Source organism: Schistocerca cancellata, chromosome 3, assembly GCF_023864275.1.
Source record: "Schistocerca cancellata isolate TAMUIC-IGC-003103 chromosome 3, iqSchCanc2.1, whole genome shotgun sequence".
Lineage (NCBI taxonomy): Eukaryota > Metazoa > Arthropoda > Insecta > Orthoptera > Acrididae > Schistocerca > Schistocerca cancellata.
This window is the reverse complement of record NC_064628.1, coordinates 39,600,756-39,625,970: the sequence shown is the minus strand read 5'-3', so window position 1 is coordinate 39,625,970 and position 25,215 is coordinate 39,600,756. Positions and strand designations below refer to the sequence as shown.

At 38.3% G+C, this 25,215-nt stretch overlaps 1 protein-coding gene and 1 long non-coding RNA gene across 5 annotated transcripts in view; one reads left to right on the top strand and one right to left on the bottom strand.

Annotated features, from left to right (window-relative positions):
* LOC126176868 (uncharacterized) overlaps positions 1-25,215 on the bottom strand; it is a 169,109-nt gene that overhangs the window by 124,747 nt on the left and 19,147 nt on the right. The window lies entirely within an intron of this gene.
* LOC126176867 (phospholipase D1) overlaps positions 1-25,215 on the top strand; it is a 190,750-nt gene that overhangs the window by 160,504 nt on the left and 5,031 nt on the right. For all 4 annotated transcript variants that reach the window (XM_049924060.1, XM_049924059.1, XM_049924058.1 and 1 more), the window contains 5 exons: positions 4,014-4,139; positions 8,384-8,492; positions 8,598-8,729; positions 19,425-19,640; positions 24,919-25,041. In XM_049924060.1, the coding sequence (XP_049780017.1) occupies positions 4,014-4,139; positions 8,384-8,492; positions 8,598-8,729; positions 19,425-19,640; positions 24,919-25,041 (706 nt within the window). The remainder of the gene's footprint in view (positions 1-4,013; positions 4,140-8,383; positions 8,493-8,597; positions 8,730-19,424; positions 19,641-24,918; positions 25,042-25,215) is intronic.

The following is a 25,215-nucleotide window of genomic DNA, read 5'->3' as shown; positions in this document are numbered from 1 at the left end:
TTACCTTCATCTTTCTCCGATTTACTCTCAAACCATACTGTGTACTCATTACACTGTTCATTCCGTTCAGCAGATCATTTAATTCTTCTTCACTTTCACTCAGGATAGCAATGTCATCAGCGAATCGTGTCATTGATATCCTTTCACCTTGTATTTTAATTCCACTCCTGAACCTTTCTTTTATTTCCATCATTGTTTCCTCGATGTACAGATTGGAGAGTAGGGGCGAAAGGCTACATCCTTGTCTTACACCCTTCTTAATACGAGCACTTCGTTCTTGATCGTCCACTCTTATTATTCCCTCTTGGTTGTTGTACATATTGTATATGACCCGTCTCTCCCTATAGCTTACCCCTACTTTTTTCAGAATCTCGAACAGCTTGCACTATTTTATATTGTCGAACGCTTTTTCCAGGTCGACAAATCCTATGAAAGTGTCTTGATTTTTCTTTAGCCTTGCTTCCATTATTAGCCGTAACATCAGAATTGCCTCTCTCGTCCCTTTACTTTTCCTAAAGCCAAACTGATCATCACCTAGCGCGTTCTCAATTTTCTTTTCCATTCTTTTGTATATTATTCCTGTAAGCAGCTTTGATGCATGAGCTGTTAAGCTGATTGTGCGATAATTCTCGCACTTGTCAGCTCTTGCCGTCTTCGGAATTGTATGGATGATGCTTTTCCGAAAGTCAGATGGTATATCGCCAGACTCATATATTCTACACACCAATGTGAATAGTCGTTTTGTTGCCACTTCCTCCAATGATTTTAGAAATTCTGATGTAATGTTATCGATCCCTTCTGCCTTATTTGACCGTGAGTCCTCCAAAGCTCTTTCAAATTTCGATTCTAATACTGGATCCTCTATCTCTTCTAAATAGACTCCTGTTTCTTCTTCTATCACATCAGACAAATCTTCACCCTCATAGAGGCTTTCAATGTATTCTTTCCACCTATCTGCTCTCTCCTCTGCATTTAACAGTGGAATTCCCATTGCTTTTAATGTCACCAAAGGTTGTTTTGACTTTCCTGTATGCTGAGTCTGTCCTTCAGACAGTCATATCTTTTTCGATGTCTTCACACTTTTCCTGCAGCCATTTCGTCTTAGCTTCCCTGCACTTCCTATTTATTTCATTCCTCAGCGACTTGTATTTCTGTATTCCTGATTTTTCCCGGAACATGTTTGTACTTCCTCCTTTCATCAATCAACTGAAGTATTTCTTCTGTTACCCATGGTTTCTTCGCAGCTACCTTCTTTGTACCTATGTTTTCCTTCCCAACTTCTGTGATGGCCCTTTTTAGAGATGTGCATTCCTCTTCAACTGTACTGCCTACTGCGCTATTCCTTATTGCTGTATCTATGCGTTAGAGAACTTCAAATGTATCTTGTCATTCCTTAGTACTTCCGTATCCCACTTCTTTGCGTATTGATTCTTCCTGACTAATGTCTTGAACTTCAGCCTACTCTTCATCAGTACTATATTGTGATCTGAGTCTATATCTGCTCCTGGGTATGCCTTACAATCCAGTATCTGATTTCGGAATCTTTGTCTGACTATGATGTAATCTAATTGAAATCTTCCCGTATCTCCTGGCCTGTTCCAAGTATACCTCCTCCTCTTGTGATTCTTGAACAGGGTATTCGCTATTACTAGCTGAAACTTGTTACAGAACTCAATTAGTCTTTCTCCTCTTTCATTCCTTGTCCCAAGCCCATATTCTCCTGTAACCTTTTCTTCTACTCCTTCCCCTACAACTGCATTCCAGTCGCCCATGACTATTAGATTTTCGTCCCCCTTTACATACTGCATTACCCTTTCAATATCCTCATACATTTTCTCTATCTGTTCATCTTCAGCTTGCGACGTCGGCATGTATACCTGAACTATCGTTGTCGGTGTTGGTCTGTTGTCGATTCTGATTAGAACAACCCGGTCACTGAACTGTTCACAGTAACACACCCTCTGCCCTACCTTCCTATTCATAACGAATCCTACACCTGTTATACCATTTTCTGCTGCTGTTGATATTACCCGATACTCATCTGACCAGAAATCCTTGTCTTCCTTCCACTTCACTTCACTGACCCCTACTATATCTAGATTGAGCCTGGATAACACACAGCTATTTATTGCGCCGCGAGGACCCGCCTTCATGTCGCTGTGGGTCAGCTTTGACAGTGGTCCACATCTTGTTGGACTGCCTGCTTTTAACTCTGCTCAAGCAGACGTTTGCATTGCTTGATACGCTTCCTGCTCTTTTATCAGATGATGTTGCGATGGCAGATTTAGTTTTGAGTATTAACGTGCAGGGGGTTTCTATCGCTTGATCTAAATGTTTGTCCTTTTTTTGTGTTGAGTCTGGCCTTTGGCCTATGATTTTAGACTGGGGTTTTTAGTGTGTTTCTTGGTGGTTGGCTTTTCCTTTTTTTGTTTCTATGGTCGGCCAACCACTGTCACACTCGGTGTAATTTTAATTCCTTTTTTCTGGTCTCTGTCTGTGTCTTTCTTGTCCTGTGTTGTCTCTTGTCATCTCCATTGTTTGTTCTTATTCTTTGTGGGTGTTTCAAGTTCATGGAAAAAGTGACCAATGGCCCTAGTAGTCTGGTCCCTTCAATCCCACAAACCAACCAACCAATCTAACTGCACCTAAAGTACCAAAAAGAACAGTGCCAGTAATATTCCTTATCAAGCAAAACCCATTAGCAAGCAAGGAAGTTGCTAGCAGTGGAATGTATTGACAAATGTTTCATGCCCTTATTTTATGTAACCATTCACGAAACTTGTGCCAGGTGATGACACTTAAGTTACTTGGCCCTGGTGCTTTCTAGTGAGACGCTTACAAATTTAGCATTCCTTTGCTACAGTGGATAAATTGCCAATGACAGGAACATAAAAGTATGTTTAACGCTATCAAAACCTTGATATTAATCATTGATTAATGATGCATCAAAGCATAATAAATAGATGAAGAGACGGGGAATTGAGAGTGAAGGTTGAACCACTCTGTTGATCCCCTTCATTGTAATTAGCAGTATGTGAAAAATCATGTGGAGGTTGGTTTGGACTCCCTTAGACTCAGCTAGCTGCCCCTTCTGGAAGCCTATAACAGCTGTACTCTACAGAATCCACACCTTCCAACCTCTGATAAATGGAACTAAGCGACATTTACCATCTGTGTAGTATCAGTAGTTCTGAAAAAGTTGACAATCATTATTTAATCTGTGGAGAAAATGTCCTAAATTCTTCCTGATAATTCAAATTCTGTAATACACTATTTAAAAATATATTTTAATGTATCTCTTGGGGTGGTTCTGCCTAAGATCTGTTAACTGTTTCTTGTCACACTTACAATGCAGAAATATTATCCTACCTTATCATTCCTGTCAATACCTGTAGCAGCCACTGATACTGTAATAACCATAGGAGCACTGATACCCTCCTGAATTATCTAGCTCGAAAAGTTTTGATCTGTTTGTTAGTGAGGGATTGAAATTTTACTGCCAAAAATCCGTTCTTTGAGTAGCTGCTCAAGGTAAGATACGACATTTAGCATGAAATCACGTAAATCTCTGTTCCTGTCTCCTGCTTTAATCAGTAACTTCTGTCTGGAGGAAGCTTCAATAACCACATTTATTTAATTGAGTACTTTACACCAATAAATATGCCATTGCCCCTGGTGTCTGTCCTATACTTGCAGAGCATTTCTAATCATAATTCAGGATTTTGTTTCATTTAGCTTTACATTACTAATGCTACATGGGTATTATTACTGTTACTAATTGAGATCTGGTGTTAACCAGGTGCTCTTACAATGGTAACTCCTTCAATTAACGAGTGCCATATTAACATCACCTTCCTCTGCCCCGAAAGGAAGAAGTAATGTGGTTGATATACTCTTTATAGTTACATATATTCCTTACAATTAATGCTAGAATGGGTTAGTAATAAGCTATGCATTTTGAACAAGTTGTGATGGAAAAGTAAGTGATTTCACTTCTCTGTTTATATGTATAGGCAGAAAGCAGTATTTAGAGTTTTTGTTGTCATGCCACTACTTCCTGGCTTTGAAGGAGATGTTGGGAGCCCTACAAGTACTGCACTGCATGCTGTCACCCACTGGAATTATGCTTCAATTTCAAGGTATGTGTCAGTACTGCACATCTATCTGTAATGTTTAACACAAAAAGATTTTCTCAACCCTTTACACCCAAATTTGTAACTGTTCATTCAAATTTGGAGAAAATATCGTTAGCATAGTGTCATACTATTAGCAACACTATGCTTGTGGCAAAGCACTTGGCAAATAAGTTGGACAGAACAAATAGTATGTTGAAAAGAGGTTATTAAGATAAGCCTCAACAGAAGTAATACAATAATAATGGATATTCTGATTAAAATAGATGATACCGAATAAATTAAATTAAATATGAGATGGAAAAAGCAGTAAAAGATTTTTGTTCATAGCAAAATAACTGACAACAGTTTAAGTAAGGAGGTTAAAATGCAGACTTTTAGTAGGAAGAACAGCATTTCTGAAAAGGAGAAATGTATTAATGTCAAATATAAATTTCGAGGTTTTAGTCTCGTACTAAAGTTAAATGTGAACAATGAACAGTTCAGACAAGGGGAGCATAGGAGCTTTTGAAATTTGGTGGTACAGAAGAATACGAAACATTAAATGAATAGGTAGAATAATTAATGACAGATACTGAATCAAATTGGGAAGAAATGAAATTTATGGTGTAACTTCAGTAAAAGAAGGGATCAGTTGATAGGACACCTCAGGTTGATAGGACGAACCCTGAGACATCAAGGAGTCATCAATTTGGTTATAGAGGGATGTGAAGGGGATAAATATTGTAGAGGGAAATAAAGGCTTGACTGCTGTAAGCAGGTCTGAATGGATGCAGGTTGCAGTAGTTATGCAGAGAGGAAGAGGCTTGCACATGATAGACCAACATGGAGAGCTGCATCAAACCAGTGTTTCAGCTATGGTTGAGTATCATGTGTGCTACAGAGAAGCAGTGAATTGAAATCCACCTGATGTTCAGTCTTTCAGACACTATTCTTCTCATCTGTTTCAGTACTGTGAGAACGACAAAGTCCTTGGTGATAGTGTTTCAGATATTAAGTGTAACATTTTACCAACCACTTCTGAAAATAATTTGATTATGTAAATTCAACAATGGCTGATTCTTGGTAGACCACAATAATCATCACTATCAACATACATTGTTGACAGGCTACTACTCTTCCAAAATGTAAATACCTCTCGTTTTTTCTGTTATTTGTGTATTGGTAAAAGATATAAAGCAGTCTATAATAAGCTGCAGCTGCTTAATGGTAACTGATGAAGTGGCAGTCTTTTTAAAAATAAAGACTTTCCCATTAGTTTTACTACTATGTCCCTACAGAACTTGTATAAGCAGAAAGATCTGTCAGTTAAATAATACAAGGATCGCTTTTTAAGTTGTTTCAAATTACCGTAAGTGCTTAAAGAAACTGCGCTGTGGAGAAATTTGGAAATTTCATGTAAAGGTTTCTCTGGGATGATTTTTGTACAATCTTGTAGGGAAGTAACTCAACAACAGTGTATCAAATTACTTTGTTCAACTTTTTCAGGCTTTCATGTTGACAACAAATCAGTAGTTGTTGCAAAAATCATGGATGGTGTGAGCAATGTGACTGAAGAGGTTAGGCATGTAACTTACTGCTAGGTGCATTCTTAGTCATGTCAGAGACTACAGTACATTCAGTTTTGCATCCTTAATGCATCAAAAAAGATCTGTTCTCTGCACATACTGCACAGATTGAAGCTCAAAAACAGGGTCATGCCAGTTGGTGGAAGGAGGAGAATCAACCAAGCAAATGAAAAATTTATATACTCATCATAACAGAAGACAAATACACTCATATGAGCTCAGAAGTAAGCAGCAGTCAACTGCTTGAGTGTCAATGCTGAATGATATATTACAGTTTGTTTGTGACAAGCAACCAAAGTCAGAAAAAAATTCAGAAAGTCACATCTTTCATCATCATGGCAATGACAGCTGTCAAACAGTTGATCATTTGAGGGGGAAAAATCGAATTACTGTCTCATTGTCTGAGTTATCACCGGAAGACTTCTTTTTGTGTTCTTATGTCAAACAAAAACTGTGTGGACAGTTATTTTCAACACCTCAAGAAACTGTTGGATCTTTTCTAAGCCATATTATTAAGGGACGAACATCAGACCGAACCCTGCCCCCCCACCTCCCAGAATTGTTTCGAATGTATGCTAAAGTGTGTGAATTTTAAAGTTGGGTATTTTCAGAAACAATAAAACAGTTTATGCCAAAAAGTTTTGCTTGCATTATTTTCATAAAAACTTAACAAGTGGCCCTCATAATTAACTGTGTGATTTCTGTGTATCAATGCCAATGACAGGTGAGGTGTAAATATTTGTTTGTCATTTTTGACTGATATACGGGGAACCGTGTAACATTTGTTGGTAACGTGAAATGTTGAAAATTATTGGCTGCGAGCTCAGTGAATCAAATTGGTCATTTGGAGGGCTATAGCAGTAGTGTATGCAGTAGAAGACACACAGAGAAAGGCAGTGCAGAGCATGGGGAGAGAGATGAGGCACCTATTGGAAGAGTAAGTACATATGAGTAAAGGAAGGGAACAGAGTGAAAGAAGACAATTAAATAGGACAAAGAAACTGAGAGATGGAGAACATGGAAAGGGCGTGTACAAAGGTCTAAGGGCACAGAACTGGGATAATGAGAAGGAAACAAAAATTAGTAAAAGCAAATAAAAAACAAAACTATAAAGAGAAACAGTGGACATAAGAGTATAGTAGCTATGTTAAAAATGCGAAGTTTTAATGTTGTAAGTGGGTGTACATTTCAAATGTCATTCATCTGGAGGTATTTTTGTTTTCGTTAATTTTTTCCACTTTGAGATTTCTATTATCATAACACTTACTTATTTAAATATTCTAAATGTGTTGTTGCATAAGGTGAAGCAGATATACACTGTGTGATCAAAAGTAGATGGACACCCCCCAAAAACATACGTGTTTCATATTAGGTGCATTGTGCTGTCACCTAGTGCCAGGTACTCCATATCAGCACCTCAGTAGTCATTAGACATCGTGAGAGTAGAATGGGGCGCTCCATGGAACTCGCAGACCGTGAACGTGGTCAGGTGATTGGGTGTCAATTGTGTCACAAGTTTGTACGCGATATTTCCACACTCCTAAACATAGCTAGGTTCACTGTTTCCGATGTAGTAGTGAAGTGGAAATGTGGAGGGACACGTACAGCACAAAAGGGTACAGGCCGACTGTTGAGTGACAGAGACCGCTGACAGTTGAAGAGGGATGTAATGTGTAATAGGCAGACATCTATCCAGACCATCACACAAGAATTCCAAACTGCATCAGGATCCACTGCAAGTACTATGACAGTTAGGCAGGAGGCGAGGAAGCTTGGATTTCATAGTCGAGCAGCTGCACATAAGCCACACATTATGCTGGTAAATTCCAAACGGTGCCTCGCTTGGTGTAAGGAGCATAAACATTGGAGGATTGAACAGTGGAAAAATGTTGTGTGGAGTGACAAATCATGGTACACACTGTAGCAATCCGATGGCAGGGTGTGGGTATGGTGAATGCCCAGTGAACTTCATCTGCCAGCGTGTGTAGTGCCAACTGTAAAATTTGGAGGTGGTGGTTTTATGGTGTGGTCATGTTTTTCATGGAGGGGATTTGCATGCCTTGTTGTTTTGCGTGGAACTATCACAGCACAGGCCTACATCGACGTTTTAAGCACCTCCTTGCTTCCCACTGTTGAAGAGCAATTCAGGGATGGTGATTGCATCTTTCAACACAGTCGAGCATCTGTTCATAATGCATGGCCTGGGGTGGAGTGGTTACAGAACAACAACATCCCTGTAATGGACTGGCCTGCACAGAATCCTGACTTGAATCCTGTAGAACACCTTTGGGATATTTTGGAACGCCGAATTTGTGCCGGGCCTCACTGACCGAAATCGATACCTCTCCTCAGTGCAGCACTCCGTGAGGAATGGGCTGCCATTCCCCAAGAAACCTTCCAGCACCTTATTGAACATGTGCCTGCAAGAGTGGAAGCTGCCATCAAGGCTAAGGGTGGGCTAACACCATACTGAATTTCAGTATTACCGAAGGAGGGCACCAAGTACTTGTAAGTCATTTTCAGCCAGGTGTCCGGATACTTTTGATCACATAGTGTACATTCTACATGTGAAATACAGCACAATTCCTGTGGCAGACTGATGAAAGCAGGAAGAGGAAGAATTGCACACGATTATGAAACACAAGAATGAAAAGCAGTGTCTCAGTTTTGTTTCTGTTGCAGGGGGAAAGATGCTATTTTAAATAAGTTGAAGGAAGCTGGTATTGAAGACCCCAGTGAATATATAACATTCCATGGCCTGCGGACACATTCTGTCTTGAATGGGGACTTGGTGAGAATTCATATTATTTGAGAGAAGTGTGTTGTAACTTACACAGAGTTTCTTCTCTGTGAGCATAAGCATATTCTCAAAAATGTCCTCTTTCATTCCTGGCAGGTGTCTGAACTGATATATGTTCATTCAAAACTACTAATTGCAGATGATAATACTGTAATATGTGGATCGGCAAACATCAATGACAGATCGTTGATTGGTAAACGTGATTCGGAAGTGGCAGTTGTGTTGCAGGTATGTAATTGCGTTTTTTAGTGGTTAAGGAGTGTTCATAGTGAAGTACTGAGGTAATTTGAAGGACAGCGAGTGCAGGGAAAGAGTAGGATAAGGAGAATAAATTTCACTGAAAAAGAGGGCCCGCATCTCGTGGTCATGCGGTAGCGTTCTCGCTTCCCACGACCGGGTTCCCGGGTTCGATTCCCAGTGGGGTCAGGGATTTTCTCTGCCTCGTGATGGCTGGGTGTTGTGTGCTGTCCTTAGGTTAGTTAGGTTTAAGTAGTTCTAAGTTCTAGGGGACTTATGACCACAGCAGTTGAGTCCCATAGTGCTCAGAGCCATTTCACTGAAAAAGATCTACTTTCTATTAAAACCAAATAATTTTAAATAAATTTTTGAAACTTAGATAGCTATAAGCAAAATACTGTTAAAACCTCAAAAATTATTCAAAGAGATGCATTGAATATTCAGGCATGCCACTATGAAAGACTCTGAAAACAATATATATTTCTAAATATACACGGTCACCTAAACCTGGCCACCTCTACAGTGAAGGAAATTCAAATTGACCTGTGGTAGAGGGGGAGGGGGGGGGGGGGGGGGGGGGCAACCATGATCATGGAACCAAAGCTACTCATATCTCCGTCTTAGAAAAGAAAAATGTTGACATGACCTCTGTTCAAATTAAAGTAACTTGAAAACTTTACATCCTACATAAATTATAACCATGATAGCTACAAGCTGGATCAACACCCTTACAATTCAGTACATGAATTGTTGTTGTTGTTGTGGTCTTCAGTCCAGAGACTGGTTTGATGCAGCTCTCCATACAACTCTATCCTGTTCATGCTGCTTCATATCCCAGTACCTACTGCAACCTACATCCTTCTGAATCTGCTAGAGTATTCATCTCTTGGTCTCCCTCTATGATTTGTACCCTCCACACTGCCCTCCAGTACTAAATTTGTGATCCCTTGATGCCTCAGAACATGTCCTACCAACCGATCCCTCCTTCTAGTCAAGTTGTACCACAAATTTCTCTTCTCCCCAATTCTATTCAGTACCTCCTCATTAGTTATGTGATCTATCCATCTAATCTTCAGCATTCTTCTGTGGCACCACATTTCGAAAGCTTCTATTCAGCATTACTTAACGTCCATGTTTCACTTCCATACAAGGCTACACTCCACACAATTACTTACAGAAATGACTTCCTGACATTTATATCTATACTAAATGTTAACAAATTTCTCTTCAGAAACACTTTCCTTGCCATTGCCAGTCTACATTTTACATCCTCTCTACTTCGACCATCATCAGTTATTTTGCTTCCCAGATAGCAAAACTCCTTTACTACTTTAAGTGTCTCATTTCCTAATCTAATTCCTTCAGCATCACCCAGTTTAATTCAATTACATTCCATTATCCTCATTTTGCTTTTGTTGATGTTCATCTTATATCCTCCTTTCAAGACACTGTCCATTCCGTTCAACTGCTCTTCCAAGTCCTTTGCTGTCTCTGACAGAATTACAGTGTCATCAGTGAATCTCAAAGTTTTTATTTCTTCTCCATGGATTTTAATTCTTACTCCGAATTGTTCTTTTGTTTGCTTTACTGCTTGCTCAATACACAGATTGAATAACATTGGGGAGAGGCTACAATCCTGTCTCACTCCCTTCCCAACAACTGCTTCCCTTTCGTGCCCCTCGACTCTTATAACTGCCATCTGGTTTCTGTACAGATTGTAAATAGCCTTTTGCTCCCTGTATTTTACCCCTACCACCTTCAGAATTTGAAAGCGAGTATTCCAGTCAACATTGTCGAAAGTTTTCTCTAAGTCTACAAATGCTAGAAACGTAGGTTTGCCTTTCCTTAATCTATTTTCTAAGATAAGTCGTTGGGTCAGTATTGCCTCACGTGTTCCAACATTGCTACGGAATCCAAACTGATCTTCCCCGAGGTCGGCTTCTACCAGCTTTTCCATTCGTCTGTAAAGAATTCACATTAGTATTTTGCAGCCGTGACTTACTAAACTGGTAGTTCCGTAATTTTCACATCTGTCAACACCTGTTTTCTTTGGGATTGGAATTATTACATTCTTCTGGTAGTCTGAGGGTATTTTGCCTGTCTCATACATGTTGCTCACCAGATGGCAGAGTTTTGTCAGGGCTGGCTCTCCCAAGGCTATCAGTAGTTCTAATGGAATGTTGTCTACTCCCGGGGCCTTGTTTCGACTTAGATCTTTCAGTGCTGTGTCAAACTCTTCACGCAGTATCATATCTCCCATTTCGTCTTCATCTACATCTACATCCTCTTCCATTTGCATAATATTGTCCTCAAGTACATCGCCCTTGTATATACTCGTTCCACCTTCCTGCTTTTCCTTCTTTGCTCAGAACTGGGTCCCCATCTGAGCTTTTGGTATTCATACAAGTGGTTCTCTTTTCTCCAAAGTTCACTTTAATTTTCCTGTAGGCAGTATCTATCTTACCCCTCATGATATATGCCTCTTCATCCTTACATTTGTCCTCTAGCCATCCCTGCTTAGCCATTTTGCACTTCCTGTCAGCCTCATTTTTGAGACGTTTGTATTCCTTTTTACCTGCTGCATTTACTGCATTTTTATATGTTCTCCTTCCATCAATTAAATTCAGTATTTCTTCTGTTACCCAAGGATTTCTATTAACCCTCCTCTTTTTACTTACTTGATCCTCTGCTGCCTTCACTATTTTATCTCTCAAAGCTACCCATTCTTCATCTACTATATTTATTTCCCCTGTTCTTGTCAATCGTTCCCTAATGCTCTCCCTGAAACTCTCCACAACCTCTATTTTTGTCAGTTTATCCAGGCCCCATCTCCTTAAATTCCCACCTTATTGCAGTTTCTTCAGTTTTAATCTACAGTTCATAACCAAGAGATTGTTGTCAGACTCCACATCTGCCCCTGGAAATGTCTTACAATTTAAAACCTGGTTCCTAAATCTCAGTCTTACCATTATTTAATCTATCTGACACCTTCCAGTATGTCCAGGCACCTTCCATGTGTACAGCCTTCTTTTATGATTCTTGAACCAAGTGTTAGTTATGATTAAGTTGTGCTCTGTGCAAAATTCTACCAGACGGCTTCCTCTTTCATTCCTTACTCCCATTCCATATTCACCTACTACATTTCCTTCTCTTCCTTTTCCTACTTTTGAGTTCCAGTCACCCATGAGTATTAAATTTTCGTTTCTCTTCACTATCTGAATAATTTCTTTTATCTCAACATACATTTCATCAATCTCTTTGTCATCTGCAGAGCTAGTTGGCATATAAACTTGTACTATTGTGGTAGGCAGGAGCTTCGTGTCTATCTTGGCCACAATAATGCGTTCACTGTGCTGTTTGTAGTAGCTTACCCGTACTCCTATTTTTTTATTCATTATTAAACCTACTCCTGCATTACCCCTATTTGATTTTGTATTTATAACCCTGTATTCACCTTACCAAAAGTCTTGTTCCTCCTGCCACCAAACTTCACTAATTCCCACTATATCTAACTTTAACCTATCCCTTTCCCTTTTTAAATTTTCTAATCTACCTGCCCAATCAAGGGATCTGACATTCCACACTCCGATCTGTAGAACGCCAATTTTCTTTCTCCTGATAACGGTGTCCTCCTGAGTAGTCCCCGCCTGGGGATCTGACTGGGGTACTATTTTACCTCCGGAATATTTTACCCAAGAGGAAGCCATCATCATTTAACCATACAGTAAAGCTGCATGCCCTCGTGAAAAATTATGGCTGTAGTTTCCCCTTACTTTCAGCCATTCGCAATACCAGCACAGTATGGCTGTTTTGGCTAGTGTTACAAGGCCAGATTAGTCAATCATCCAGACTGTTGCCCCTGCAACTACTGAAAAGGCTGCTGTCCTTTTTCGGGAACCACATGTTCGTCTAGCCTCTCAACAGATACCCCTCTGTTGTGGTTTCACCTATGGTATGGCTATCTGTATTGCTGAGGCACGCTGGCCTCCCCACCAATGGCAAGGTCCATGGTTAAGGGGCGAAGGGGGTGAATTTTGTTAAGATAGCCTAAATCTGTCCATATACACTAAGTAAAACTAATGACAAATCTTGAAAAGATGAAAAATCTTGATAAATTTAACAAGCCATTACTAATTTAATCTTCTTGGATATCAACCAGGCAACAGTCATGAAGAAACATCAACCAGGTAACAGTCATGAAGAAACATTTTGACAAGTTCCCTATTTGTTACCTGTAGGTAAAGTCAGGTTTTCTACAGATAAGTAAGGAACTTGCTGATACATTGCATTAGGAAAATGCAGTCTTATAACCAAGAAGAATTCATCAGTAAAATTTGGCGAAAAAGCCAACATTATTTAAAAGATATAATTTGTTGGAGAAAATGCTAGTCATTGCAGCTTTAGTCCCCTAAGGATTACAGCTCAGAATAATTATAGTACCATTTGGTCCATATGCAAACAAAGCAGAAAATGAACTGCATTGTCATACACATTGGCAGATTTATAATATGAACAGTACGGAAAGAATGGTTACAAATATGAAAATACTAACCATAGTTTCTTCTCTGTAGCACTCCTCCATTCATCTGATGAGATAATTTTTTTCCTGCAAACATATCTTCTATATTTTTTACTATAGCGCAAAGCAACCTTATATCTGTAGCATAATTTAGTTAACTTAATACATCAAGAGAACCAGTGACAATTGCTTTGAATATCACATAGCTACAGTTTTCACTACACAAGCCCAGCAACGGCTGTTTACTACAGTTTATTTATTTTTTATTTATTTATTTATTGTTCCGTGGGACCAAATTAAGGAGAAGTCTCCATGGTCATGGAACGAGTCAATACATGAAATTATAACACGATATTAGAAACAGATAAAATGAAATATAAAAAAACAGTAGAACCTCGATTATCCAACCTTCAATTAACCAACTCCTTGGATTATCTGAACCTGTGCCAACCATCTGTCTGCACTCAGCTCTGAACAGCATGCCAGCGTTATTGATTGATTTTACTCAAGAAGCCTACCACCCCATGTGACTGGATTGCCAGGCAAGCTCCAAGGCACCCCTCTGTATCTGAAGTTCAAAAATGGGACATAAAAGCTATGTTTTTGCTGCCCTATCTCCCCACCCCCCCCCCCTCCCCCCCCCCACCCCCACCATCCCCAACCAGTGGACCAGGGTGTTATTAAGTGGTTAAAACAAGGAAATACGTCAATGCTTTGTTAAAGAAAACAGAAGAGGGTTGTGGTATTTTTGAAGCAATGAAAAGCTACAACACAGAAGATACAGTTTACAGAGCCGCCCAAACTTGAGAAAAACTTAAGAAAACTGTTCTACAGAAATCATGGAAGGAGGTTTTTTGTAGTCTAAAACAAAAGCAAGAGCTCCCAGAAGCTAATGAGTCAGACACTACAGATTTAGCCTCTAATTTTGCAAACTCTTCATAATGATATTCATTCTGCTGGTGTAAAGAAATAGCTAGCGGAAGGTGACATTGCTGCTTTTACAAATGAAGAACTTGAAAATGATCAGATCATAGATCTTGTTTTGCAACAGTATAGTGTTGAGCAGTGATGGAGGAAAAAAAAGAAGACAAAAAGATCAGTGACTCTGCAGCATAGCATGCTTTCAAGACTGCCCTCAAATATTTGGAACAACAGGCAACCTCTACAGCTATAGATATATTATACTGAACAAACTAGGGTGATATAGCCGCAAAGTCAAGGTTTAAGAAATTCAAAGAAAGTTGCTTTCTACACTTTTTCAATAGATTTTCAGTGGCCAAAATTTTCTGTTTTCCTTTCTCCCTGTCAGAAATCTAATTTTTTAATTAATTTTGATTTCCTACGTCATATTGACCTGTATAAATGACTTCCTTCATTCTCCTCTGATTGTCTGACCTCCTTAGTGTTCTGACCACCCACTGGCTCCAAAAGTGATGGTTAATTGAGGCTCTACTGTACTAATTCCCATGAGCTCTTGTGTTAACAGTGTGGCTGTACCAAAGCTTATAATCGGTAATTTTTGAAGTTGACAGATTTCGTTACCAAGACAATGGGGTAGTGTACATATTTACTAGTACAATTTTACATATTTACTAGTGTAAATTAACACTTTTCTGGAAATTTTTGTCACAAACTAACTTCAGATTCCTCCTAATCTTTACCATAAAAATAGGGTTAAAAATATTTTTTGAAAAAATGGAGATGGCCATCTTTGTAACTGAACAGCTCACGTTGCTGTTGTTGTCTTCAGTCCAGAGACTGGTTTGATACAGCTGTCCATGCTACTCTATCCTGTGCAAGCTTCATCATCTCCCAATACCAACCGCAACCTACATCCTTCTGAATCTGCTTAGAGTATTCATCTCTTGGTCTCTCTCTACAATTTTTACCCTCCACACTGTCCTCCAATACTAAATTGGTGATCCCTTGATGCCTCAGAACATGTCCTACCAACTGATCCCTTCTACTAGTCAAGTTGTGCCACAAACTCCTCTTCTCCTCAATTCTATTTAGTGCATCTTCATTAGTTACATGATCTACCCATCTAATCTTCAGCATTCTTCTGTAGCACCACATTTCAAAAGCTTCTGTTCTCTTCTTGTCCAAACTATTTATCGTCCATGTTTCACATCCATACATGGCTAACTCCATACAAATACTTTTAGAAAAGACATCCTGACACTTAAATCTGTACTCGATGTTAACAAATTTCTCTTCTTCAGAAACGCTTTCCTTGCCATTGCCAGTCTACATTTTATATCCTCTCTACACTGACCATCATCAGTTATTTTGCTCCCCAAATAGCAAAACTCCTTTACTACTTTAAGTGTCTCATTTCCTAATCTAATTCCCTCAGCATCACCCGATTTTACTCTACTACATTCCATTATCCTCATTTTGCTTTTGATGATGTTCATCTTATATCCTCCTTTCAAGACATTGTCCATTTCGTTAAAATGCTCTTCCAGGTTCTTTGCTGTCTCTGACAGAATTACAATGTCATCGTCGAACCTCAAGAGGTTTTATTTCTTCTCCATGGATTTTAATTCCTACTACGATTTTTTCTTTTGTTTCCTTTACTCCTTACTCAATATACAGATTGAATAACATTGGGGATAGGCTACAACCCTGTCTTACTCCCTTGCCAATCACTGTTTCCCTTTCATGCCCCTCAACTCTTATAACTGCCATTTGGTTTCTGTACAAATTGTAAATAGCCTTTCACTCCCTGTGTTTGACGCCTGCTACCTTCAGAATTTGAAAAAGAGTATTCGAATTAACATTGTCAAAAGCTTCCTCTAAGTCTACAAATGCTAGAAATGTAGGTTTGCCTTCCTTAATCTTTCTTCTAAGATAAGTTGTAGGGTCAGTATTGCCTCATGTGTTCCAGTATTTCTATGGAATCCAAACTGATCTTCCCCAAGGTCGGCTTCTACCAGTTTTTCCATTTGTCTCTAAAGAATTCACGTTAACAGCTCATGTGTGTGTTAAAAAAATGACTTTTAAATTCCATCACCAAAATTATGTGTTACCTCAGAAGCATATTACTTCAGCAACAATCCAAAGCCTGTACGCCTTCAGCAACATTTATTTTTCTGCTTTGTGTGTGCGAGCCACTAAATCAACTGGTGTTAGATGATTTTTTTTCAGTCATGGTGGCTTTAGTTTTACAGTGCTGATAATCCAAACTGATGCTGTTACTTTTATAGGTGTTGCGTCATGCCCACTCTTCCAGACACATACTCTCACTCGCTGTTCCTGTGCCTACTGTAGCTACAGTTCCTATTGCATAACTCTTTATTGGCATCTGTCTCAGTCAGTTTTTATTTGCCCCCATTCATTTCTACATTGAAGGTAAGTCATATCATGATGGCCGAATGTAGGCTTTTCTTTTTTGATATTATGAAATGTGTTCAGGCTATTTGTCTCATGAGGAGATAATCTTTAACAGAGTAGGTCACACTTTATTTAGACCAAGGGTGAACAAGAATTCACCTCACGAGCCGTGCACTGGCACAAGTGCCATAGCACTCCGCCTGGCTCGCACAATTCCCACACTGCCACGCCACGCTTTCTGATTGCCAGGAGGGGGAAGAGGGGAAAAACTGTGAACATGCCACACTTAAATGGCAATGTAGTCACATTATGTATGACTTTGTTTCATATTTCACACTTCTCAACAACACAGATAAAAAACAAAACAAATTTTCATTATTATTTAATTATTTTCAATGCGCTAGAGACATAATTTAATTTTTTTCTGGTACAAAACTGTCAGCATAGGGACAGATGCAAACAATTTCACAGATTTTGCCACTTAATTATTATTCAGTTTCATAATCGAAAAAATGTCTTCCAGCTACATATGTTGGTCAAAATATTGTGGCACTTTTACAACCTTATTATGGAGCCATGGAATTTCTACCTGATGAAAGCAGCGTAGGTGTACTGGACAGTTTTAAAATCTTTAAAACAAGAATTACCAAGCAGATCAGTAAGTTACACATACACAGGGCGCTTTCTACTGGAACAGTAAATGGTCTCAAAAACAGATGTAAAACTGGCAGGTCCTCAAAACATCTAGGAAATGATCCTTGTAATTCTTTCAAGGCCACAATGAATTCTTCAAAACTAGTGTCTTGTTTAGCACCAGTGAGCTTAGGTAACTGGAAAAAGGTTGTAGGAATGTGTCTCTTCTACAACAAATTTCCTTTTTAAATGCATCCCCATCAAATCAGAAAGAAGTTGTTTCTCTCCTCGCAGTGTCTTACTGTGAAACAGTGTGCAGTTAAGGCCACTTAAAATGAGAGGTCTGCAATTCATTCCAGGTGTTGTAATTTTTATTTGTGCACTTCTTTTCCCTTTGTAAATTTCAACAGTAGTGTGTTTTAAATTTAAAAAATCCTTCCATTCATGCCCCTTAACTTAAACAACATATTTCGCAGCAATACATAAGATCTCCATACTATTTGTTCACTTCCATTGAAAACTGTTGCAGCTGGCAGCAGAATAATGTATGTGACTTCAGAATTTTTTCTGTTTGTACCACCAATTTCTTCACTTGCTCCATGCCTGAAAATTTAGCACAAAGCGCTTCTTGATGTTCAGAGTAGTGAATCCTGTCTGCTAAACGTTTGTATTTTTTTGTCTTTCATTGTCAACTAAATCTTTAAATTATTTCTCCAGAATATTGTAATATAGTTTCATAGCAAATTTGCAATACCCATCACTTATGAGACTGCATAACATATATTAAGAATTCTTTTCTGTCTCCCCTGTGATTTCCATTCATTTTGAAAGGCTTGTGAGGACAGGTCACTAGATTTCCTCTTTTTGTGCAAACAGCCATTGGGTCTGATGATGATGATGATGATGATGATGATGATATTTGGTGTGTGGGGCACTCATCTGCGCAATTGTCAGTGCCCATACAAATTCCCAATCTTTACACAGTCCAGTCTCACCACATTCATGAATGATGATGAAATGATGAGGACGACACAAACACACTTAGTCCCTAGGTAGAGAAAATCCTCGACCTGGCCAGGAATGCCACTATGTCAGTGAACGTCCTTCATACTGTGTACAAATAGTGAACAGTAAACAGCACTGAAACCATGATTCTGCCGAACTGATGAGAGTTGTGCTGGCCAAAAACATGCCACACCGCAATATTCAATGAAGTGTCACATTGTGCCAAGTGCTTCTGGGAAGGACTGAGCAAAGCTTAGACAGACATGCTGCTCGCATGAAGTTTACACATCATGGCTGGCCCTTATTCAGACAACAATGCGATTGTGCCCTAAATGCCAGTATTTTTAATTTTTCTTTCCTGTTGTTATTTGATTCAGACATCTCCAAATCAGAGATTTTTATTTTATAATTTTGATAGTGTAAATTCACTTCTGACCATTGTTACCCCACCCACATTCATAATTTATTTCATTTCTGTTTCCTTGCTGGAATATTCATAAATTTCATGTACATGGAACACTTAGTAATTATAATCATTATTCAGGTCTCCATCACATTTGATTCTCTCTCTCTCTCTCTCTCTCCCTCCCTCTCTCTCTGTTTTCCAACTTAAGTAACTACTCATCTTTGACATTTTGCTCAAAATTATATCCACTTTGAGAATTTGGCCACTAATACTAATATTAACACACTTCATATTGTGTATTTGTGCTCATGGTGCCTTTGCATTCCCTGTACATCCACACAGATTCATGTATATCTTCTCTTACAGACAGACAAACACAGCACCTGACTCCTGCGACTGCTTAGCTACAACTTGAAAGTTCTACATTGTTAATGTCCAGAATCGCACTTGCATGCTAATAATGCCTGAAACTTGCAAAAAAAAAATATAAATTATATATTACATACTCTTAGAGAGGTGTGTGTGTGTGTGTGTGTGTGTGTGTGTGTGTGTGTGTGTTTTCTCCACTGGAAGTCTGCTAAAACTATTGCTCATAGTGAATTATGGCTACATTGTAATAGCATACCTATAAATTACATGCAGTATAAGAAATTAAATGAAAAGAGATTTAGACATATAACGGTGAAGCCGTAAATTTTGTATTTTCAACCATTTGTGTTTGATATGTAGAATACATTTTATTGTAGTTGTTTTCATTAACGCTACCTTGATAATTGCATGCCTGTAGGATATAGAATTGGAAGACGGTGTAATGAATGGACAACCTTACAAGGTTGGACGATGTGCAGCATCACTTAGAAAGCAGCTTTTTAGAGAACATCTTGGTCTTCTGAAAAACAGGCAAAAGCTCTCAGAGGAAGACATTATGGACCCAGTGAGTCACCAGTTCTTCAATAATGTGTGGAAAAGGATATCCACTGACAACACCAAAATTTATGAGGAGGTTTGTAATGAATCATATAATTTGTAAATGATAAAAATTATCCATTAAATTTGTATTAATCAAAAGTCTCTTACAAGACCTTGAATTATTCCTGATTATTCTTGTATACAAGCTAGGCTTTCTCTCTCTCTCTCTCTAAAAACTAGGTAAACAGTTTCAAGGAAAAGATAGAGCCAGCAGTTCTTCATATGCGATGGTATCGGTTACGTGATAATGTATTTTAAGCACTTTACTTAATCTTCCTGGAGTACTTAATCTGTTCATCATGTTCATTTTTAATCACTTATCAGTTCAAAGTATAACAAAATATCTCACCAAAACATGTCTCCTATTCCCCCGTTGCCATATTTATGAACACCAGTTGTATTTTAATTCGGCATTAACAACAAAATGAATTAAGATAGATTGCTACTCACCACATAAAGGAGACATAGAGTGGCAGGCAGGCGGTTTAAAAGTACAATAAAAGTCGACAGTGCTATCAGCTAAAACCCTTAGTCAGATTTAGAAAAACACACATATATATTCATATGTTGTGCACAACTCGCACACAGCCAGTGTCATAGGCTATCTCCAGGCTCTGAGTTAGGCCTCAGTGCCCAGAGACACAGTAGCCGTGTGTGTGTGTGTGTGTGTGTGTGTGTGTGTGTGTGTGTGTGTGTGCATGCCACACAAATTTGTGAGTAGGAATATTGCATTAAATTGTAACTGTGACATTTTCGCAGTAATTTTGCACAGTACTTGAATGGTTGTACATCAGACACTACATTTATCTACCCATTCTACTTAAATCAGTTGACTGGAGTTCTTGTTAACTTTATTAACAGACACAGTCACACAACATACAATACCTCTTGCAATACTCTTAAAAGAGAACTCTATCCCAAAACTTCAGGCAAGAGACTCCTTAAATTAAACATCAAAGTTCAATGTTCTCTTGTATAGCATTGTTCATTATTTGTTCACAGAATCTTCCATTGGCTTTTTCAACAGAGCAGCAGTTAGCGATTAAATCGGTCTGCACTTGCTCTAATGTCAGAACATCGGCTGCTATGCCCCAACACCATCCATAGCCCAACGAATAAATCAAACAGAATATGCACAAACCCAGACAGAGAAAAATATCTGGAATACATAATTTAAACATGAGCTCACAGAATAACATCATCTAACATGAATTAATAACAGAAAACCATATAAATCTACATATTCACTCAATCATATACATCACCAGAAATTGTAGCGTGATAAATGTGCATATATTTCAGGATTGAAACTCTCTCAATTTCTGCATCCTTTCAGTACTGGGCTTTTTGATATTCGATAACACTGAGTGATTGGCAGAGATTAGAAAATACTTTTGTTTATTTCTGAAATCATGTACTTTATCTATATTTTTTAAAGACTGAGGCAGCAAGTTGAAAAGAATTTTGTTGGCATTTACAGAATGTCAGAACATCGGCTGCTATGCCCCAACACCATCCATAGCCCAACGAATAAATCAAACAGAATATGCACAAACCCAGACAGAGAAAAATATCTGGAATACATAATTTAAACATGAGCTCACAGAATAACATCATCTAACATGAATTAATAACAGAAAACCATATAAATCTACATATTCACTCAATCATATACATCACCAGAAATTGTAGCGTGATAAATGTGCATATATTTCAGGATTGAAACTCTCTCAATTTCTGCATCCTTTCAGTACTGGGCTTTTTGATATTCGATAACACTGAGTGATTGGCAGAGATTAGAAAATACTTTTGTTTATTTCTGAAATCATGTACTTTATCTATATTTTTTAAAGACTGAGGCAGCAAGTTGAAAAGAATTTTGTTGGCATTTACAGAATCTGTATAAATTACGAAGGGACTTCAAAAAATAAGTTGCTTATGTTTTCCCTCAGTAAGACCATTGCACAACAAGAGCGGTACATTTTCAGAAGAGCATACATGTTTTATGTTACCTGCAGACACAGTTTCAGGGGCATCACAGCATGCAAATGAAATGGCACAATAACTTTTAATGTACTGAGAAGTTGAAGTACATGGGACAATATAATTCACATGGCCAAAAAGCCTAAATTGCACGCAGATTCACTGTGCATTTAGTCCATACACTACCAGAACTTCAGTGTTGGGTCTAGCCGTGCTGAAGTGATGCAAACAGTTTGACCAAGGACATACAGGCATTTTCGATGCTGGTCGGTACAGAAGGCCATTGACAACGACCACAGATGACAATGTCCAGGCAATTGAAAAGGAATTTGGAGCAATCACAGATTTTCCAACAACAATGATGTTCAAATAGCGGTTTCTGAATGGCTCTGACCGAGGAGCAGATGTCTGTCGTGGAGGAATTGAATGTTTGATAGAACGTGCTGACCCTGCCTTAATATGTGTAATTTGCTTTTGAAGTACCCTCATAGTTTTATTCTTTTGTTATCTATGTGGTAGTAATCCTTTTTCCTTGGATTATGGTCATGCAAATCCTTGTTTAATAATGCATTGCAATTTATTCTGAAAAACACAGTAGTTCATAAATATATAGGGTGTCAAGAAACAGTGTGAAAGGCTTGTAAAGGTGCTGCAGGGTAAGTTGTACTGAGAAATAATTGTTAAGAGAAAAATTCAGTACGTTGGGCCATTTCCGAACTAATTAGCATTGAAGATGGCCAGTCAGACCATCGCAAGCACAAATTCAAGCAATCTGCCAGATATGATTAGCATTAGTTGTTCTAGTAACATAGATCAGAGTTCCCAAACTGTTTTTTGCGAGAAGTGACTAAGTGCTCTGCAAAAGACTATTAATAACATGGCATTTTTTTTACTTTTTCTACTTTTTAAAAAAAACTTGTTAGGATTTCTATGTTATTAGTTATGATTTAAAAATGAAATAATCACTGAATAACACAAGATTTTCTCATGTTTTAAAATTTCATTAACTTTCAATACAAATGAAGTGTTCTATCAAACTACCATGGTTCTCAAGATGTTCCATCGGAGGAAAAGTACGGGAACCATTGGTGAAGATAGTAGCACATGAGACTGCTCAGCCTTTAGCTCACATTCAATTCTTACTACTGCCCCCATGTCCAATTTTTGTATCACTCTCATGTTTCGTTTTAGGAAATCGAGCAAGGAATACATTTGATCACACAGTCTTTGATGGGCTGCTTGCTTGAATTTTCACATACAGCTGCCTGCTTGGCTAACTTCAATGCTAATTAACTCAGAAACAGCCTAACGCAGCAGAATTTTTTGTTAACAGTTATTTCTCAGCACAACCTACACTGCAACACCCTAACGAGCTTTTCCGACTGTTTCTGGCCACCTTGTATATCTTATATTTATAAATATACTATCAGTCTATTTTGTTCTTTAAATTTATCCTTGCAGGATTGTCTTGAGATGATTCCAACAATACATCTGGTGGCCTTATGTTGTAGAATTAAGACTCTCTTTAAGATTCTATAAAAAAAGGGCATCAAACATCTTGTTAGAATTCCACAAGACAATCCTGCAGCGATAAATTTAAGGAACTAAATGTATTGATAGTACCTTCATTAGTTATGCATGAAACTATTAAATTCCTGAAAACAAACTACAATGGCTTACATAGCAATGATGTGAACGCACTTGATGCAAGGAAAAGGAATACCTGCAACATCACTTCTAACTCCAGCCCCTTCAGTGGAATGTGATATGTCCCATGTCATACAAGCAATCAATGTGTGACCTATAGTTAGCTTCTTGTGTCAGCTGAATAACCACAAAGTTGTCCTATAAGACATACCATCCCATCACAGAGAGGTTAACAACCCAATGACGGGCGGGGTGGGGGTCACTACGTAACCACCAACTTTTGGATGCCTCATTGCATGTCTCTGCAATTGAGTAATGGAATGACTGTTTTTTAGAGGTACTGCTGGCAGGAACCATATTAAAGTTATTTGTTTATTGACACAGTCTGACAAAACCTCAACAAAAATGAAAAGTTTTGACACATTAAGGGATAGTGCAGCTCATGGTATGAATTATTACAGCGGAATGAACTACTTTTATTATGTGCAGAAGAAACTAATTGTCAGATGTAAAGAGAGACATTTGTATCACAATGGAGACCAGTTTATGACTGATGAATCTCTCTCTCTCTCTCTCTCTCTCTCTCTCTCTCTCTCTGGCACAATTCCACAAAATTTCAAAAGAAATTATTGGCTTCAGTTGTCATCAGTTCAACTACTGGGCTCGAGAGGCTGTGGTTGATACATAAAATTATTCCCCGACTTCCATCTCCACCTGTGGAGGACGTTTTTGGAGATAAAATGGCAACTGTTATGGATATTCCCCGCATTCAAAGATGAAAACCAGGGAAAAGTTTGATATATCAACCATGGGGCCTCAGTCAAGAAGTTCTAACTGAAGTAGGCCTAGACACATGCGCTGATGAAAAACTGTTTTGGACGATTATTTGTTATTCCAAAACCTCCATAATAATTTAATCTCCTGGTCGTAGTTATTCAGAATAAGTCTGGAGAATCGTTGCAATCTCAGTATTACATTCAGGTTAGTGTCCAAGATTAACAGTTAATGGAAATTTCTGGTGTTTCTACTTCATACAGTTTGAACTTAGCCAGCTCATTCTTTGTTTACCCATAATCTTTCTAAGTGTTAATACTCTCTATGTTATAATTTAACTACTACCTGTCAAATTCCATTAATTTCACAGCCTGAATATAACAAAAGAATACTAGGATGCAGTAACACTTTTACTGGGCATCTTCGAGTGTACAGGTTGTATCATATGGAAGTTTGAAACAGTAATGGAAATTACCTACAATGCTCATTCATTATAATAATAGAGTGTTTGGAACTTAGTATAGGCAGGTTTGCCATCACATCTATTACAGGGCAATGCACTCACTTGTATGCTGTTTTATATACATGAAACTGCAACAGTTACACACTTTATCTGCAAAACAGCCTTTATGATACATTCACTGTCTGACAAAAAACTTCATCACTGTTTATATTCCTTACTCTTTTCTTTCCTAAGCAGTTGTTGGATTTTATAATAATAATGTACTTTAATTTTGGTGCCTTTTTTCCATATTATCCATTTGTCCAATTATATACATGTGTAGCATAAAGTTATAATTTGATAAAATTGTCATTCTTTCTTTCAAGAAATAGGATACAAATAGGCAGTTATTTTCTGCAGTTTAAGACAGTTTGAGACTAACACATCAATTAATTTTCATTCACAGGTATTCCGTTGCATTCCTTCAGATCAGGCCACTAGCTTCTCAAAACTGAAAAAATTCCAGGAAGAACTGTCTCTTTCTGACACAGATCCTTCCAGTGCGGAGGCAATGCTGGAGAATGTCCAGGTACTGTGCTGATAATATTAACAATGATTACCTAAAGTGTGTTGTGTGGTTCAATTGAAGAAAAAGCTTGTCATCTTTATTTGTTCCCCAACAATGTTGCAGTTGTTAACAGCTCATCATTTGTAGAGTGGAATTAAAATACTCTACTTTTGCAGATTTGAGTGCAGTTACATA